General features: G+C 39.9%; 1 protein-coding gene across 4 annotated transcripts in view; it reads left to right on the forward strand.

Moving 5' to 3' along the window:
* The first annotated feature begins 981 nt into the window (after positions 1-981).
* Positions 982-20,567, forward strand: part of Ppargc1a (PPARG coactivator 1 alpha) — a 109,807-nt gene continuing 90,221 nt past the window's right edge. Inside the window, exons 1-2 of one of the 4 annotated variants that reach the window (XM_023699330.1) lie at positions 982-1,129; positions 19,427-19,606. In XM_023699330.1, the coding sequence (XP_023555098.1) occupies positions 1,085-1,129; positions 19,427-19,606 (225 nt within the window). In that variant the 5' untranslated portion in view covers positions 982-1,084. Of the gene's footprint in view, positions 1,130-1,212; positions 1,232-13,989; positions 14,174-15,232; positions 15,252-19,426; positions 19,607-20,567 lie in introns of those variants that run through there. The other 3 variants (XM_023699334.1, XM_004624532.2, XM_023699332.1) reach the window with 3 other exon arrangements.

The following is a 20,567-nucleotide window of genomic DNA, read 5'->3' on the forward strand; positions in this document are numbered from 1 at the left end:
GTGTGGCTTTCTGAAATAGATTCTGAAGTCGAAAAGAACTCTGAGTGTTTTCTGAGAAGGACTGACCTCCTTTCATGCCACTTACTGTGAATTAAAGCTGTGAAGGGAACGAGTTTGGGCATGTGGTACAGCACTTAGCGCTGCTGCTGCCAGGGAACAAGATTTGTGTTTCTAAGGAGATACAACAAAAAGGAGAATGCTTTAAGAGCCAGCGGCTGTCAGAGTGTAAAAGTATCTATGTTTAGAAAGGGAAATAGAAGCTGAATTAAGTAATTTTATACACACGTTACAGGGTACTCTTCTACTAGTAATTCTTAAATTCAAAAGCAAATAGCTGTGACCACAAAGGGCTTAGTACATCTCAGCTGATCTTAACTCAGACTCCAACTGGATACGATTGGTATTGACCAGCTCTGTGCATGTGATTTTAAGACGGTCTGACTCTTGCCTATCATCCTGTTAGCTTGTATTAATAACCAGGGACAAATGGTGACATCGTCCAGCAGAGCTCTGGGCAGACACCTGACAACATAGTCTGAATAAATGAGAGGAGAAAAACCTCAGTTCTGCCCACTGAGATGCCGAAACAGAGCTCTCTACCAGCCTCTTTAATGCCAGTATGAACCTGCTTGCAAGTGTTTAGTCGGTTGCTGGCATGGAAGTACATCTTGAGTAGGTTCATTGGCTAATGTCTCATCACGGGACAGAAATCACAGGGAGGGAGAGTGCAACAAGGAAAAATTACAGTACAGCTATATTTACCTCGTGCCTCTGCACTGGGGTTTATTTTCCACAGTTGGAAAGGGAACCACCTGTCTCACTGCTGATGTCAAAGAGCTCCCTCGAGACTCGGGCTGTTGGGAAGCACATGATACTGTACATATTTGCTCTTGCATCCATATCTGGCTACGATTGGGTTTCAGATTTGTGCCCTATTGTGGAGTTCATTGAGCAGTCACTCCGAGGTGCCCTCCCACGTCACCATGCCCTTGTGAATTAAAAAGTGGCGTGAGGAAGCCCCTGCTGCGAGTGTTGCCTTCACTTGCGATACAAGTATTTGTACTGCAGAAAAAAAAAAAAATGAATGACACACACCTTGCAGTTATCATCTATGGATTCAGTTTGGAAAGTGAGTACCAGGCAGCATCTTCACTGTGCCTAGGAGCCATGCTGCTGTTGATGTTTGGGGCTCTGTTTTATTCTCAGCAATGAGAATTGTTTTAAAAAATAGGTATGATTTGGATATTTGATATGCATATTGTTAAAGAAGCAAAAAGATTAGTGTGAACTATGCTTGTATGTCTGTGACAAGCCGGTAGTGTATCAGTGTAAACAAATTATTGTAGAGTGAATGGAATATCTGATTGGCTAAGCTTGGATAGTACAGTATGCATTTGTGGTGATCTAGTGCAGCTGTTTGGTTTTGTTTCTTTGTTTAAGATTTTACAGAGTTGTTTTACCCACTGTTCTAGTTCCCGGAGCATGGGAGAGAATCAGGCCTTTTGATTGTAGCTCCTCATAAAGGTGTGAGAGCCACTGTGCTGGAGACTGCAGGGGGTGCCATTTGTGTCCTAGTCAGGAACTCACACTTAAATTGTCCTGCTGACTATATGAGCAGTCAGAGAAAATATGATGCTATCACTATTACTCAAACATTGCATAAAAATAGAATTTTTATTAACAATTGCAAAAGGCTTGCTATTAGTGAAGTTGCTCATTATTTTAATAGTACGATGCATCTGAATTTGAATATCTTCAACAACTTGCAAATTATATGGTTATTACACAAAATAGGTGGAAAACAAGAGTCTGAGGATATAAATTACATTCTTGGGTCACATCAAATCGATGTCTTACTAGGGATCAGTACCAAGGTTCTTAATTCCCAGGCTTACTACGATGTTCACTTTCAATTAAATTTATATCTGAAATGATGATTGGTATCTTTTACTCAAATCCTAAAAATAGAGTAAATAGAATGGGCTAAGACCCCTTGGTTCATCTAATCTTTCCCCTAGTGTAGGATTTTCCTCTGAACCATTAAAAGTGTTATAATATATGATTGATATTAATTAGTTTTCTGTAAAGTACTGCACTCCTTAACATGAACTGAACTAGAAATAAATATATTACCATGAATTAAGATTTTATTAGTTGAGAAGAAGAATTGGATGAAGGCACCTATGTGAAATCCTAAGTACAGGCGTCAAATTGAATTAATGCCAGCACTGCCTTGAGATTAATTTGAGTGCTGAATAAGAAATAGTAAGCCATAACATAACTATGTTTACTGAATCATTTTTGGCATCAAAACCAAGGCTACATTATAGATGCAACAACAGGCTTTTCTCCCTTGGAAGAGAGAGGCGGTGCATTTTGTAATTAAAGTGAATGTTATCCTCTGAAAAATGCCTCTAGTCTTCTGAACGAAAACAGTCTTCTTGAGACGATTTCATCCCTGTGTGTGTCTCTGACTTTACATACCTGGTGATGCTCCAACCGTCTTCAGCATCCTATTCGAGGTTTGTAGTAGGATGAGCTGTACTTTGCACCCTCTCAATACTGAGAGGCTGGCAAGAGCTTACTTTCTATATTTGCATCTCATTATTATGTATATGTTTTGAAGAGGTGTGGAATGTGCTGAAAAGATTTATGGGATTGCCTCAGGGATGTTCTAGAAGGGATTCCTAACGATTGGGTTAGGAAATGGATTGAATAGCACAGAGGACCACGCAAGCTGAGCCCCACAATGCTTTAAAGATTGCTGTCCACAGTCAGATGCCGATGGCGCCCCTCAAAGTTGTGCACCTCTGCCGGGGCCCTTCTTTTGTGTCCCATTAAATCCAAAATTCTCTGATCCCATATTCATTAATTTGCTTTGCACCTATAATATCACTGGAAGGCTAAACATAAAACTTTAAAGGTTTTGCACTGTTGAATGGGAATATCGTGTTCATCTTGTGTATAATTTAAAATTTTCTAGCAGTCACATTTACAAAAGAGAAATTTATTTGTTTATTTATTTATTTTTGTGGCCAGCTCAGCCACCCTGGGCATGGGGTCAAAAGAGAAATTCAATGTGAATGTGTCATTTAACAAAATATAGCCAAGATATTTTAACAATACGTAATCTATAAATTTGAGGGATATTTTACCTTCTGTTTTTCATATTGAGACATTGAAATCACACCCGTAGTTTGCATTTATAGATCATCTCATTGTTGCCTAGACCCATTTCAAGTGCTCCATAGCCCTGGGTGGCTAGTAGTTACTGTATCCATCAGTACAACTTTTAACCTGTACACTCACTTGTCAGCATTCCATTACGCAGAGCAATTACTTAAAAGAAAAATCAATATAAAAAACAGAGTGTGGGGTATCCTTCATGTCATTATATCAATTTAAAAAATGATCACATGACTGCTCACAAATTTTTGAAAAGTGCAAACACTAAGACAGTTTCCTTGATAGGCCACTGGGGGCAAAATGGCTTTCTATTGAGCTGGTCTGGTCCTGTGGCTTTGTTTCCCATTTTCTTTTCTGTGTGCGTCTCAGATGTCATCATTTAACAGGCAGGCCTTGATCCTTTGTCCCTCCTCCCACATCTGCAGGCTCACAGTGTCCTGTCAGTCTCTGTGCTTCTCAGGGGTGTCCGGCTGCTTCTTAGGGGTGTCTGGCTTCTTCACAAAGAAACTCCTGAAGAAATTTTGGCTCAAGTAACTTCATGACCAGCCTGTTGGAAACAAAACTGTCCCCTGCACTTGCTGCTTCTAGTCTCTTTAGAGCTAGAGGCAGGTCATGACTGGTACGAGGCTGTTTTTTGGCTTTGTTCAGATAAGCAGAGAAACCAACAGGCTTGGCGCCTCTAGCACTTGTGGTGAGCCTGTCACCCGTAGAAAGTCAGAGTAACATAAGACTTAAAGAGAAAGTCTGCTCTGTGCTGCTTCTAGATCTTTTTGTAAAAATTCCTTTTATGAACAAGGAAAACACACAAAGAGCAAACCCATGTGACTACTGTAATATCGCTTGACTTTAAAATAGCTGTTAAGTGTTTGTATGTGAATAACAAGTACTATCATTGTGTACTTATTGTATACCAAGCACCGGATTCAAACAAATCTAACTGAATCCTAATGCTAACTAGGTAAAGTGATTGTCATTGAATAGATTACATTTTTGAGAATCAGATGATGAAGATAAGTTTGCTTGACCTCAAAGAGAAGTCCTAAGTGGCAGACCTGGTTTATCCTAACTCATAGTCCAAATTCCCAAAGAAAGAGGCTACCTTGTCAATCCAAGCCAGTCATACCCTTCGACAATGCATTTTGAACCCAGGATAAAAACACTAAAATTTTCGATTTGGAAGATTCCATCATATCATTTATTCAAAAAATGCACACAGATAGCACCTAATTCTTCCCCCATAGTTCTACTGAATAGAAAATAGGTCTAGAAAGCTAAATGGCTTAGCCCAAGGTCAAACACACTGGATCCTTGATTCATGCTTCACTGCTGTTTGTCTACGTGGTTTAATGGCCTCTTTAAGAAGATAAGTGGAACATTTGGACGTTTTTTAATTAACAGAAAGAAAGCAATCTTGAAAACTTTGTACTATAGAAACATTCCTTTTTCTTTCTTCACTAAGGATTTTAAACTTTCTATTAAACTATAACATGGATAATAAAAATGCATTTATCAAAACAGTTCAGATAAATGAATTTTTCCTAGCTAAGCACACCCATGTAACCAGCACTGAGCAGGAAAGAGGCCATAACTAACCTCCCTGGACTGTTGTGCCTCACTCGGCCCTCCTACCACCCAAAGAAAGCTCTCTCCAGCCTCGCAGCCACATAGATTGGAGATGAGGTGCATCTATTTCAAGCTGGTGTCAGAGTGAAACCGTTGGGTGCATACCTTCTGATCACATGTCTGGTTTCAATTCTATGCCATTGTGTGTGTAGGATTTTTCCCCAGTTTGATATATAGTAGAAGATCATGAATGATCATGCTCTTGAAATAGTGGATCCTCCATGATTATGAATACATTTAGCTAACATGAATTATCATTCATTAATTATTTAATTACGAATATTATTATTGAGCCAGGGGTATAACTCAGTGGTGCAAGGGTCTGCCTGGCAAGTGCAAGGTCCTGAGTCCAATTCATGGTATTAAAAAAAAAAAAGCCTCCAAATATTATTACTTAAATTTTTGTTGGTAGCAGGCATTATTGGATGTGTTTTTGATGAGATCTGAAACAAACTAATCAAGCTGAAATATAGTATCTCAGTGGCAGTAGTGTGTGACATATCCCAACAAACCACTCTTGTGCCATGTTTTACATACTATGTGCCACTGGATAATGTGACAAAAAAGACAAAGAACACATAGCTGAAAATACCCGCATGAGAGCACCAACTTGGAGTTCCCACTTAGTGACTCTGTACAGCCATGCAAAGGGTTTGGTGTGAACTATTTTTAGGTGCCCTGCATGGAAATGAATGTACTAAGATGGGTGGCAGAAAGTGGCACCTCAGGAGCTGTCACGGACTGCTGTCTTGAAAGGAAGGAAATGAATCCATTCTGATCATCTGCTTGGGGCAAAGTGTAGAGTAGGATCTTCACAGAATAAGACAGTGTATGTCTTGTTTAAAAGGAAAACTCTTTCTCTCCTTGGCAGATTATTTCGCAGGGACAGGAATCCAGCTTTCTTAGATTAGCTTTCTTATTGTTTCTTTTCTCTGGCTGTATGGAAATGGGAAGCTAGGCAAGCCACACTAGTGAGGACTGCTTGTGGGGACAAAGCAGTGCTTCTGAGGATGTCTCATGTCGTTGTCCTTGTTGGCTTTGCCATGTACCTGGTCTAGCCTCCTGCATGCCAGTGTCGTCCTTGCTCCTTCACCAAATTTGCTAGCAATGAATTTGTGTGCCTATGGCCATTTACTCGTCTATTGTAGCAAGGTGGGACTGCGTGGCTCTGGAGTGACTCTCTTCCTTCCTGCGAAATAGCACTGTATGTACACAGAGAAGAGCTGAGCAAGACAACTTTGTAATCTCAGGGACACACAGTTCATCCATCCCATGATAGGGACCAGACTTACCACCTTTCCTAATAAAACCCTGATAAAATATTTTACGCATATGACCTTTTTTTCCCCTCCACATGCTACAACAATATCTTAGCTAATACCTGCCAAATTACAAAGATATAAGTTCTTCTTTCATTGAATATAATATAGTTTTTATTATGTGGCCTTACTCTTATATAAAGAGGTAAAGGGTGACCTGACACTCTTACTTCTTTAGATGCTACAGAATTTATTCATTTACAAAATGTTGAATTCAGATATTACTTCTTCTTTAAATCTTTGAGTAACATTTTCTTCTCTGTTAAAAATATAAATCATTTGTTGCTGTACCACACTGCATCGAAGTACTATGCAAGTGAGTAATCACTACACTACTATTCACACTGATGTGTGCTTTTCACTCTCATTGCGCAAACAGAGGCATGGTTGTGCATATGATTTGCACCATCGAGCATCAATAGTGGTAGCAAAGCTGAAAGCTGCTCTTCTCTGGGCAACTGCTTGGCCTTTGGAAGAACACAGGTCTCTGGGGGCCAGACTCCTTCCAGCTGCTTTACAGTATGTAAATACTCATCATGCAACAGAAGTCATGAAGCTGTGCTCTTCCAGCAGTGTTGAGCAACAGTTCCCTTTCTTGTACTTTTTCTCCGTGTCGCAGAGTTTATCCTGTGTCTGGTTTTCTCTGTCTGTCCAGCCAATCCCATCATGATATTGTAGAACCATCAGGGACTTGGGTTGTCATGGAATCTATCTCCTTTGACAGACAAGGAAACTGAGGCTGACAATTGCTAAGTGCATAGCGTGCAAATTGTGGAGCAGTGACCCAGCTGAGCCACAACCTGTGTTCTTTGTGTTCATTGTTTTCCTATGTTGGGCTTCATCAAGAAACCCAACGAAACCCTGCTTAGGACTTGCTCCTCATGTGATCATTTCGTATCTCATACCTTTGTTGTCAACCTGGTTACTTCTCTCCTTACAAAATCTGCTATGGTCAGATGGTGAGCATCCAAGTGCAGGAAGAAAGACATACAGAAAAGCCTCAGGAAACTGTGAGAACATTAACTTGAAGTAGCTAATAAGAATGCTGGGGCCAGCCAAATAGCACAGCGGATTAAAGCTCCTGCACTCAGGGGATCTCCAGGCCTGCTGTGCAGGCCCTGACTCCAGGGCTCACTGAGACAGCAGTTGAGTCTGGGTGCGGTGGCACATGCCTATAATCTCGTCTCTTGGGAGGCTGTAAACAGGCAGATCACTACAATTCTGATCTAGTAGTGAGACCCTGAACACCCTGTAGAAGCTTCCCTAAAAACTACAAAACAAAAAGAAAAGAAGAATGCTTCCATTTCTGGGACTTCAGTCAGTATTCTGGGAAGGTGGATGGGTCTGCTGTGGAATATTTAGTCCCAAATAAGTTTACTGGTCAAGAACAGGGCTGGACCATAACAGATTTTTCCAGTAAGCACTTTTAGGGATTGGTTGTACTCCAAGGTTCACGTAAAAGTCTCTAGTGTGTAATTTGAACAATGTTTCTTGCTCAAACCAAAGCAAAGTATCTCCTTGAATGTCCTCTTTCTAGCAGATCTTCCTCCAAGTCTTCTCTGGCTTCCCCTCCTCTAGTCCTCAAAGCCAGTAGAATTTCCCTGAGAAACAGACTTCATAGTTTCATCATATGTGAGACACTTAGTATTCCTTTTCTCTTTTACATGCTTTTTTGGACTCTAAGCTGGAAAAGAAGAAAAACTAGGACTAACAAATAGTTGTTTTTGTATAAATGGCTGAAGTTTTGCTCATAGCTGCTCTAATGGAGTTTTGAAAGAAATATTTGGCTACATGTTATAAAATTTTAAATTTAGGAGCAAAGTGAAGATGGTAGTGACACTGGAGGGGCTCTGTCTTCTGAGCCCATCTCTGATGAAGCTAATGGCAGTTGGTGGCTTCTCTCTCCTTCGCACAGGCTCTGAGGGCCTCCCAGATGACCCTAGAGACTTCTCTCTGTGTTGCCATGAGCACTGTAGCCTGAGCGCTGCAGCTGCCTGCTGCCCATGATAGAAGTGGTTTCATTTTCAAAATATAAAGGATTTCTAAAACTGATACAGGGTGGCAGGGACTGTTAGGGTTTGTCCCAATTCCCTGTAGGTTAAGAAGGCATAGCCCTAATTCGAAATCTCTAAATCTCTCAAAAATGAAAAGTTCTTCTTTTCAGAATATATGTTACATATATTGTATAATAGAAAATTTGAAACTTATATAAAGACCCAGAGATGAAGAAATTACAAAGGCCTTATAATGTCATCTGCTGCTATGAACAGCTTGTTATATGCACTGTTCCTCTGCTTCTTCCTGAGTAGATATACATATGTACACATATTTATAGATAAGCCTCCTATGATTAGTTATTTTCATTTTGATCTTAAGCTTTAATATACTTTGAGTATTTTCCTATTATGCTACTAAATGCAGTTTATAATAGTTTTTAATGGTAACTTTGAACATATGTATATACATATATGTATATACATTTATAAATTATAATTCACTTAATTAGGTCTATTAACGTTAGCCATTTGTACTACATTCACATTCTCAACAGATTAACAATATATATAACATCGACTAGCCTCACATCAAAAATCATTGTACATATTCCCTTGTCATTTCTTTAGGCTGAATTTCTAAAAATAAAATTTCTGGGTTTATGGGGTTGTTCATTTGCCCTCTAGAAAAATTGTAGCCATTTGTAATCCTACCAGTAACATTTGACACTAGCTTTTGATTGAAGTGTTAAAAGTGAAGGTCTAGCATACGTGGTCTTCTTTGTGCAGAATATTTTTTCAAAATCCCTGTGTTTTGAATCAGGAAACCTTAAGTAAGTTTGTATGTTGCCAGAAAATTTAGCCTAGACCCTAATCCTAATTATTTCCTAAGATGGGGAATTATTTACCTTCTATCTTTCCCTAATCTGAGGGATGTATATTTATGCTTGCTAGGATAAAGCACTAAAAAAATCTACAACAGAAACAACAGCAACATGTTCAAAACACTTTCTGAGTCTCTGCTTGGTGTTATAAAAATAGTAAGGAATTGAAGCAAAACAAAAACTTCACTCATTTATTTTTCCATTTTGAGACTATTAGCCCAATACATATTTCCTCCCCCTACAACCAAGTAAAGTAAAGCTAATTAGGACCCAAGCTCCAAAAATAAGGGCAGGAAGACAGTTGGACTATCAGTTTTCTTTTCAATTTAGTATTTTGTGTACCCCAGTTCTCTCGTCCTTACTAACTACAGCTGGCTAAATAAAATATCTTATTAGGTAAAATGTGTTTGTGAGGTGGAATAAACACTTTGAATTTTTAAGTAATGATGAATTTAACAAAATTTGGTAAGCTTCATTTTCAGTTTGGTTAAAAAAGTAAATAACCCTATTGAACATTTCTTCCCTATATAATCAATAACTGCTTTATAGGTGAATTAATCGGAAATAATTGAGGTAAATGAAAATATCTGTAGAATCACAGTTACAGTGGAGTTGAACACCAGACAAAATTAGATTTTAATCATTCTTTTATTAGTTCTTATCTGTGTTTCTAACAGACACCCTTCATGCTTTGTGTTTAGACTAGTCTGACTGACTACAACTCGGACTAATTTTCACCTTTTTTTATAATATGAAAAATGCTGAAAGCTCATTTGAGATCTCAATGAACGTAGAGGCTGACTCAGTTCCAGGGGGCTGGTCTGAAGACGGTTTAGAGAGACGAGGGCTGCCTTGCTGAGGGTGTCTATCCCATCTTGTTTATTAAAAAAATAAAAAAGGAAGAAAAGAAAGCATATAAACACTCGGAGACACTAAAGTTGCCACTACATTTCTTCAACTTGGTCCCCCAGTGGTGTTTTGTTCACTTGCCATCATCGTGGCAGTGTGTATAAAATAAGATTGAATTTGAGAGTATTTATAGGCTAGAGGTCTTCGTTCAACTTTACTCTGCTTCTAATTCTTGTGCCCTGCACAGTCTTAGCTTTAAGACAGAGGGCCGGAGCATGTGCTCAGAAGCTGATGCAGGGTCTCAGGAGAAGGGTTCTCCTCTAGGAATGAAAAGCGAGCAACTGAATGCCTATGAGCAGTGGTTAACTTGAAAAAATATTAGCAATTCTGGACAAGCCTCTTTCCTTTCTGGAAGAACGCTCCAGGCAGGCAGCATTCCCAGGAACATGGAGGTTTCCAGTTATGTAGGAACTCTCTGGGATACAAAGTTGCCTCAGGGCTCTTTGTTGTGCTTTTGATTTGAGGATGATTATTGTGAATGGAATTTTAGTTCTTCCTAGAAGGGCTTCCAGAGAGCTGTGTGCCTGGGATCTGGAGCTGCTGTTCAAAGCCTTAGCTGCTTTGCTGTTGTCAGTTGTAAAATGGGTACACAGACTTCCTTTACTGGGAGGGCCTGAGGACCACAGTGACTGCAATGTGGAATATGAAGTGCTGACTCTGGAGCTAACCCATAGAGGTCTGGCTGTGCATATTTTCCTCTCTACTTTTTGGCCCTGAAGATCTTAACCGTATATGTATTCATATGTAGTTTATTATACAAAGTTGATAAGCACCAGTCAACAAAGATATTTATACTAGCACTGAATTTCTTTCTACCCTCCATTGCACAAAATATTGACTTAAAACCTGCTGTTTTTGCTAATTACCTATGTTTTTTGAATGTTTGGATTTGATTAGTTTTTTGGAATGAACAGGTTTGAAATACGGTGAGTGGGAATATCTGTAATTTGACATCAGAATGGGGAAGGAAACTGACATGCTAGATACTTTGTCAAATATTTTTGCTATGGAATTGATCTATTCTCTGTAATTATTATACCAGATTCTGTTCCCTTTTCTTTTAATCCACTTACAGGATAGATTCCCCTGCCTCACCATGTTGGGACTTTGGAAAATGTAACAGAACTCCTAAAGGGAGGGATTCCATGGAGGTGCACACTACACAACATCATGGGCACTGGAGGGGTGTTAATAAATACCTTGGCCTATTGTTGAGAGAAAATGAGGTCGATTTGGGTGTGAAATGTAATGGTCATTGAAAGGAACTTGTACCTAGCCAGGGTGTGCTTTAAAATGTAGAAGAGAAATTGGGGCATTGACTAGAATGGTACTACCTTTTCACAGGAAGTTCTTCTGCTCTTTATTTGAAAGAACTGTCTTCCCTCTACAACTGCAAGACTCCCATGTCTTTGTCGTATCCTGCTGCGCAGGGCTACCATACATTGCTGTGCACATGCACACAGTAAGCCTTCAATAGGTCTTGTTGATTAAAACCAGAAGTTTGAAAATTTTGGAGGCAGGGTTGCAGAAGGGGTGAAAGGAAGGTTCTGGAGAGGGAGGAAGAGAAGCAGTAAGGCAGGGAGAGAATTAAATATAGAAACTGCCTTGGAAGCCAGAAAGCACCAAGGGTGGTGAGCGACTAACTGTTTAAGTTTTCCTGAGAATAGGAAAAAAAAAAAAAAAAAAAAAAAAAACAAACAAACTGGACAGAAGAGAATTTTTAGTCTGAAGAGTTAATTAACCAGTTTCGAAGACCTCTAAAATTTTCTTCCCATTAATAAATTGTAGTTTTGAAACTTTAACTAAATAGTTCAAGTTACTCTAATTTGTGTATGAATCTGTTTAAAGTTTGATTTGATTGATAGTGGTGATTTAAGGGGACAAGGTAATATGCTGCAGTTTGTAAGTTCTTAGACTGTTTTCACTCCTAAGCAGACTTGTAGTGGTGAAGCGGGTAAGAAACACCAGTAGAGAGAAAGGCACTTCAGGTTTCAGTGGCTATGCTGCCTTTATTATATTTTTAAGTTGAATTATATGGCAAAAAGCAAACAAGAAAACTCCAATTATACGATCTTAGCAGGCTAAAATATCCTAAACAATAATGCAGTATGGACCAGCACAAAGAATGCCTCCAGGAGGTGTGAATAGGATTTTAAAAACATATAATAGATACCTGCTGCTGGATGAAGACAAACAAAAGTAGCAGTGGCAACTGCAATGCAAGGACCACTTAATAATGATTTATAAACATAGATTCTCCTTAGTCAAGTGACCAGTATCATTTCACAGTTAGCTGCACTGAAGGTAGAGTCAACGACCTTTGTCCTGAATTCTAATAATTTACTTAAGTTTTACATGAAGTCAGAATATCATTGAGAAGAAAATGAGTGCTTCTTGATGGGGAATATGGAATAATGCCGCTGAATGCATGTGTGAAAGCATACCCGAGGTTGTATTTTCCTGGTCTTTTTTGATTGAGAAAATTAAAACTCCAGTAATGTCTTGCTGGCTGAAAGAGGGAGAATGTCCCAGTGAAGTGTATTGAGCTAACTTAAAATGCCAAAGCTGCTGGCTATCTTTTTATGTCTGAGAATGACAAACTGTCAATTTCACTGGTTATTCAGAAATTTACTAACAACTTGTTGCAGATTTCAGAGTAGACAAATCTTTTATGAGATAATGTGGTCTGGAGGGGGAAGCAGTTTGAATTTTTTTGTTTTGTATTTCTTTCACTTTACTATTTATAAAACTTATTATTTAAGATGGCTACTTTTTTCTCAATAAGGACATGGCTAATAGCATATTAAATTTATTTCAGTAAAATAAGAAATTAATGCTGTTTAATGAATTAGTTTTAGATACCTAGGGTGGTCTTTTTCAGAGACAGTACTGTAGAGTAAAAGAACTGAGCTGATTTGTCATGAAAAAGGTTGATTCACAAATATATAAACATACATACCTCTCACGGGACTTGGAAGGGTTAAGTCCATGCACTGTAATATTGTGGGAAGTGTTTTCTCTGCTGTATCTAGTACCTTGAGTTTGTTATGTATTCAATATGTAGTGTCATCATAAAACATTTACACCTGCGTTAGCCTTCATTGTCTCAAGGTATGAGCTGAAAAATAAGAAAAAGCCAAGCTGGAGAAATGAGTATGTCTGCTAATAGCATGTCAGTATTTTTCCTCTACTTCATGGACTTTCTTGATTTCAGAAGCAAACTGCACAACCTAGGGCACTAGGGTTGGAACCCAATGTTTATTCAAAAAAGGCACCCTAAGGCAGTTCGGGAGGAAAGCTACACATAGGGGAAAAGGCAGTTGAGAATCCAAGCTGTCCAGCTCCACGGCAGGGACTGTATTTCCTGACATTTGTTTTTTGTGAGTCTGTGAGAGAAATGGAGATAACTCCAAGGGACCTGAAAGGATGGGGTTCTGTGGCTCGCTGTCCTTATATGGAGCACAGCAAACTGCAGTAGCTGTTCTGAAGCTGGAAGTCTACTGCCGCCAGTTTCTGGGTGGAGGAGTTTGTTTATACCTTAACAAACCCGGACTGTTTTGTTGATTAAACAAGCACAAAAATGCCTCATTCGCTGCTTTCCAGCACTCCCCCAATTAGAAACTGTCTCATAAAAAACGCATCATGTGATAAGCTCTTGCCTTAGTCCCAAACTGAGCCAGGGTCCACTTGCAGATCCTCCAGTCCTGAGAGAATACACGTTTTACCTAAGAGCCTAGTTACTCTGTCACAAAACAGGGAGCTTTGCCACTTGCTTGTTTTGCAAGAAAAAATAAATTAAAAAAAGATTGCAGGGGATTTTGGTTATTATATGGCCAGGGCTCTGTTTAGAGTCTGAGGCATTCAGAGCTGGCTTTAATCACAGCATGATGCTTCAAGCCTCCAAAAGTCCAAGTGTTTCTTTCTTTTCTTCTTTCCTTTTTTTTTTTTTTTTTTTGGCGTTACTTCACTGAGGCAGAGGGCTGCCTCTGAGTGACGTCACGAGTCTGAGCAGCAAGCTGCACAGGGGAAGGGAGGCTGGGTGAGTGACGGCCCAGCCTACTTTTTAATAGCTTTGTCATGTGACTGGGGACTGTAGTAAGACAGGTGCCTTTAGTTCACTCTCAGTAAGCTGGTTGCCTGCATGAGTGTGCGCTCCCTATCACTGTGGATTGGAGTTGGAAAAGCTTGACTGGCGTCATTCAAGAGCTGGATGGCGTGGGACATGTGCAGCCAGGACTCTGTATGGAGTGACATCGAGGTGAGTGGGGCTGGGCTCGCGTCGCAGCCAGGACCAGAGCTTCCCACAGATGCAGTGATTTCTGGGAGGGGGGATGGGCTTGGGCTAGCACGGGAGGCAGGGAAGTAGCCGGGCAGGAGCCTTGGGAGGGGAAATCTCTCTTATCTTAACTCCCTAAGTTTGCTATTTTAAGGTGGCCCTGAGATGCCTGGAGCAAATCAAAGCATAGCTGCTGCCATCAGTATCTGTGGCAGTTAGAAACTCTTTCCATGTGCCTTTGGCTCTGTTTTTACTCATATGCAATATTTATGCTCTAAGATATTGATATGAATCAGAAACTGAAGTCTTTCCAGAGGTGTTTAGTGGCCTGCTTGGAAAAATGCCATTTCTATTTATACAAAAGTGAAGACAAAAATATTAAAACGGATGTGTTCCAATACAGTCCGTTTTGATTCCAGTTTGGATCTCCCCCCTTCTGTTCATCAGACGAAGACTTTACAAAATCCTAAATAATCCTGCTGGGCTCTGTTAGATTGCTTTTCCCACAGAACACAAAACAAAGATGCTGCTTCCTTTAAAACTCTTATATGTACGTGGTTGAAAGATTTGGCCAGCGAATTAGGAAAAAAAAAATAAATAAATAAATAAAGGCTTCCAGTGCAAGGTTTCTGTGTGCGTCGGTGGCAGGAAAGCCAATGGTTAAATCTTCCCGTACCACGGAGAGCGAGCGGCCTGAAGCCCCAGCGAGGAGAGTTTATGCAGGACTGTGCGTGGAGCTGCTCCCTGCTTGTGTAAAAATAGACGGCAATACATCAATTCCACAGTCTCTGCTGGCTACAATTCATACAGAAGGGAAGAAAACGTAAGCGGTTTCCTCGGAATCTCTGGAGTCTCGCTGGGGGACAGAGGACCTGGGCGTGTTTGCATTCAGCACAATGGAATGTGCTCAGAAAGTTTGGGCAACTTGGAAACCAGCAAAACTTTCTGCGGACTCTGCTGCGATGGAGCCGAATTGAATTGCATGGAGGATCCGAGCCGCTAACAATGAATCTGGCGAAGGATTGCGAGTGTTTCCTCTGGGTAGCTGGGGGCACGTAGGGTAAGGGGGAGGATCCAGCGCCACACGTGATTTGATTAAATAAGATATCCATGCGGTGCAGCGATACACATCTAAAGTGAAAATAATTTGGCCCAGGCCGTCCGCGAATGCATTTTTCATATCTAGCCAGGCATGCCCTGCTTCTTAACTCTTTGCTGTGTTTGCAAATGTTGTCTCCCTTTGCTGTTCCTTGCCTTAGAGGATGGTATTTGCGGCTTGTAATTGTTCTTATCTTGTTATGATTTCTTGGTGAGGTGGACTAGATATGGATAATTTATACGTCCTGTAGCTATTAGGCGTCAGGGTTCTGAGTGGCTTCAAAGTCCTAATTGTTTGAGTAGCTGGAGTGTCCTGTGGGTGGTTGCCTGGCTCGCACGGTGGGTCTCAGCTGCTGTAGTTTCATTTTTCCATCATGTATAATTCCTGATGCTGCCAGTTGGTTGAAGAAGCGGATCATATGGAAATCAGGAAGATTTACTTTAATCATCAGAATTCCCGCAGTCATGCTCACATAAGTATCAGACCCATTTGGAACAGCGGCTTTTAAAATTTCTTTTCTTGAAGAGGAGAGGTCTTGGGCTAATTGTCCGGCCATGGACTGGGTGTGAGGTCAGCAGGGACCGGCCAGTCGCTGCTACACTGCAGGCAGCCAGCTGCTAGCAGCCGTGCCTTCGTGGTGGCAGCTCGGGGAAACACCTCCGCCAGTCTGAAATATTACGAGCAGCAGGTAGCGTGGGCAGCTTTCATTTTTTGAATCATTAATGTTCGCTGTCATCCTAAAACGTAGGATGCCCTTTTGCACATAATGACAGGACAGCACGTTGGTTAATAAAGGCCTGTATCACTAGAGCTACTGAGAATCCCCGGTGTTTCACAGTTTAATGAAGGTGATGTACAATAGGGTTACTAAGATTGATAGAGACAATTCACATGACGTACACTCCGCAGGACTATCGTCTTTGCTGCCCTTTGCTCCTTTCCCTTCCCTCTGTCTTCACTAATTTTTTTTAAGAAGTTGAAATTCTTTTTTTTTTTTTTTCATTAGTATAATTAATGTGGCCAAGTCCACTCTTTTTTCTCTCTCTTTAAAATTTACCACCAATGGCAGCAAAACCTCCAAAAGGTTAATGGAGAATTATACTTAATTATAATGATTCATTATCATAGGTGCAGTTAAGCTAATTTATTGTCTGCTCCTTAACTAAGAGAAAAGTCTGTTGGGGTGACATAACATACAATAATTAGCCTTTTGTGTTTAGTAACTGCTTTATCCTCTTAAATCTTATTATAAAATTAAGACTACAATTGTGGAATTGCTATGGAAGATGCACAGAGGCAGGAGAATGTATCTCTGTAACTGTGATAAGACACACCTGTACAGATGTGGAGGGAAGCTGTAAAGATCAGCATGTCAGGCGAGGACAGTTACAGGGCTGGACTGTGAAGTCTGGCGGTGTCCAAAGGCCAAATAGAAATTAATGACAGGAGCGCTTACTACTAGTAATGTGTTTTAGATTAGCAGAATCATGCCACATTGAGGAGCCCTGATGTTGTTAGCATGTGGACATTGAAAAGAACAGAGACACTTTTTTAACCATAATGTAAAATCAAAAATGAGAAAGGAGAGAGACATAGACAGAGAGAGACAGAGAGACAAAGACAGAGAGACAGAGAGACAGAGAGACAGAGAGACAGAGACAGAGAGAGACAGAGAGAGGCAGAGAGACACAGAGACAGAGACAGAGACACAGACCAGAAAGGGAAACAGGGATATATTATAGGGCAATAAAATACAACAAATTGATCTGGTCTTTTTAATATTTTTTAAAAGTTGCTTACCAATACATATTTTCAGAAGGTAAAAGGGGTTTGAATAGGACATGCCTGAAGAGTACAGTTAAAGACAAATTGTGTCCCAGTCAGCCTGTCAACCAGTGACAGCTCAGGGTTCTAAGATGTTGTTCCCGAGCACTGCAACAGGAACATAAGCCAGAGATAGACAGCCTGTGTTTGCTAGCTTGTGTTTCTTTTTTGATGTTGTTTTTCCTTTCTGTTTATCTTTTTGTAAAAGGACTTTTCCCTTAAGCCCCACCTTGAAAATCTAGTGGATTTATTTTTTGTTTGCATTGTTGATAAAGTTTATGCCTGGTCTCTGAACTGATGGTGTTGGATAAAAGTTAATGCTATTTGTGGTGCTTGGGGAACAAGTGGTGTGGGTAAGAATGGAAGGGTGACACCCGTAAGACAACTTGGACATTGTACCAGGACAAGAGCTCCTCTTCGCCTAAGTTTCCATTTACTTAGAAACCTGTTCAAGTATATTCATCTGCAACTTTGAGTTAACTCAGATAATAAAAAGAACAGACTACTTAATGATTAGAAAGGAGTTTCAATAGAGAAGGTGATCCTTTCTCTGTATTGCCTTGTGTCTATTTCTAGGGAATCTCTTGGGCCCAGTGGTCTCAGGAAGGAGCCGCAGTGATTGCAGACTTCTCTCCTTCTCTCACCAACTGCTGGCTGCATTACTCAGTACCTACTTCTCAGCATGTGGCTTATAATCACACTGCAGCATATGACCTGTGTAATGTAGCCTGCCAGGGATGACAGGGGTGCTTGAGGAAAAAAATCTGCATAAAACTTATTTTATTAAAGATCTAAATGTCAAAGGAGCTCCTAAGCTTCATGCCCAACAGTTGTCTGGATGTGAACATCACTCCCCTGACCTTGTAAAGGAGAGGCATGAGGGTCCCAAGTCTTGAGTGTGAGACCCTCGATTTGGACTGCTTGGCAGGCAGGTGGATGAGATTCTTACGGCTCTGACATCATCAGAGGCCTGCAGTAGAACTGTCTGCAGGGTTCCTTACAGCATGCTGATGGGAACCAGCAGCTGGGTAGCTGGGCAGATTGTGGAGACCACCTCACTGGTAAGGGGGTCCAATGCAGTAGAGAGCAATGGGGGCACAATGGAAAGAATACATACTTCATGTAAGGTGAAGAAATGTATCTATCTAAAATAGTCTTGGGGATGAGCTGCTCCCCCCAAAGGGATATTTTAAATCTTTCAATATACTGAAATCATTTTATAACTCTAATAAAAAATAATTATACTGAATTCAGTTGAAGTATAATTTAAACAGTTTCCCTAAATAGTGATCAAAATGTAATTGTGGTGTACTATTACGTTCTTTTCCAGGTTCAAAGTGATGCTGAACACACACACACACACACACACACACACACACATAGACAGAGAGAGAGAGAGAGAGAGAGAGAGAGAGAGAGAGAGAGAGAGAGAGAGAGAGAGAGAGAAGAAACTTGCACACTGCTCCTAGTGAAAGCTCTAAAGGCCACATGGGAAAAAACAAGAATTTTTGTTTTTTATCTCAAAGAATTTGCTTTTGACCTGTTAAGGATGAAGTCCAGAAACTCATAAAAAGTCAAGTGAGAGTAAACAATTTAAATAATTCAAGAGAACCATAGATGAGTCAAAGGATTTGCATCATTAGCTGCTAAATGAATTATGTGGATTATAATGCTTAAAAGAAGTATAAATGGAGAAAGTGTCCTAGTGCAGTTCTTGTGTTTATTTTTCATTCAGCGGTTCTTTATTGAGTATCTGTTGTGTGTGATGCCACTCCCAAGGCAAAACAAAGCTCTGATCCTCCTTTCAATGGTATTATATGTGAAAGAGGGAGTAACATTTTATGAATACTGAAATAAAAGGTAATTTGAAACTTGCAAAGTACTCCTTACCCAAGAGGTACAAATGAGTCCTGATGATTTCTTTCTTTTCTTTCTTTCTTTTTTATTTTATTTTATTTTTTTGTGGTACTGGGGATTGAACTCAGAACCCTGCGCTTGCCAGGCAGGTGCTTATTCTACTGAGCTCTCTCCCTGGCCCAAGTCCTGATGATTTCTAACTGGCTGAATCAGAGAAGGCTTCCTGGAAGTCTGGGACTTGCCATAGATCTGGCAATGGAACACACCAGTCAGAGTATCCTTTGAGAACCAAGTTGAAAAGAACTTAGGGAGTATCCCCTAGTCACTAAAGACCCCAGGATAGCATTGGTGGTGTTGCTGAATTAACCAGGCTTAATTCTTATCACATGCTATTGCAGTTTAATAAATTCCTGCAGTTAATGAAATCTTTTTTTTTTCTTTTCTGCCTCCTGCAGTGTGCTGCTCTGGTTGGTGAAGACCAGCCTCTCTGCCCAGATCTTCCTGAACTTGATCTTTCTGAACTAGATGTGAATGACTTGGATACAGACAGCTTTCTGGGTGGACTCAAGTGGTGCAGTGACCAATCAGAAATCATATCCAACCAGTACAACAATGAGCCTTCAAACATATTCGAGGTAAGGACTTCCTTTGGAAAAATTAATTTCTCATTGACCTTGATTTGGGCCAGTCTAATGTGGTAATAGGCCTGAAGACATGATGGGTTCTTTCTCATGTCACTGAGAGTTTTCATCACAGAGACCTTCTATTTTATGGAAAAAAGAATTTGGAAAACAAATGGATAGTTTTTGAGAATGAAGGGGCTCTGAGGTGACAACAACAGGAATCAAATTATGTTGAAATAAAACGGGTTGTGAAAGAATTAGTGACGAAGAAGAAGAAATGCCTAAACCTGTTTATTCTTATTTTCCACCAAAAGAGATTTAGCAGTAAGCACTGCCTAGTATAATGAATATTATAAGAAGGCATTGCTTTTTAACCAAGGGTTAGATGTCTCTCTGTATTTCTTTTACCAAAGAAGTGAGTGGTTTTGATTATTGCTATTCCACTTTTGGTTCATATCCTTAATTTCTTTATATGGTGGAAACTTCTAAACTCAACAAATCTAATATATACTTATAAATTAGTCAAAATTCATTTACCTTTTAGTAGTGAGAATTACCTCCCAGACTTGACTCTTATTATAAACCCAACCTATAATAAAAAAATGTTAATCTACTCCTATTAAAGTGTTACTTAGAGAAAACAGGCTTTTTTTTTTTTTTTTTTTTTTTTCAAGATCAACATTCATTTACTTGGAAATAAATTGTTTCATATAATGGCAAACATGTGGTGAATACACCAACAAGTGAATTGAATAAAGATTATCAAATCAGATTATTTTCAAATTCATAGCCACCAGAATCGCTACCATCATGATACCTTTTCTGAGCTCCTACTGTGTGCCAGGTCCTTTTGTTTATTATTCTTTAGTGCAAGCATTTAGTGGCTGCTTTCCATGTTATTTTTATATAAATCTTAATTCTTAAGAATATTTTGGGCCAATAGACAGAGAGAGACAGAGAGACAAAGACAGAG

This window comes from Octodon degus, unplaced genomic scaffold, assembly GCF_000260255.1.
Source record: "Octodon degus isolate 3935 unplaced genomic scaffold, OctDeg1.0 scaffold00006, whole genome shotgun sequence".
Lineage (NCBI taxonomy): Eukaryota > Metazoa > Chordata > Mammalia > Rodentia > Octodontidae > Octodon > Octodon degus.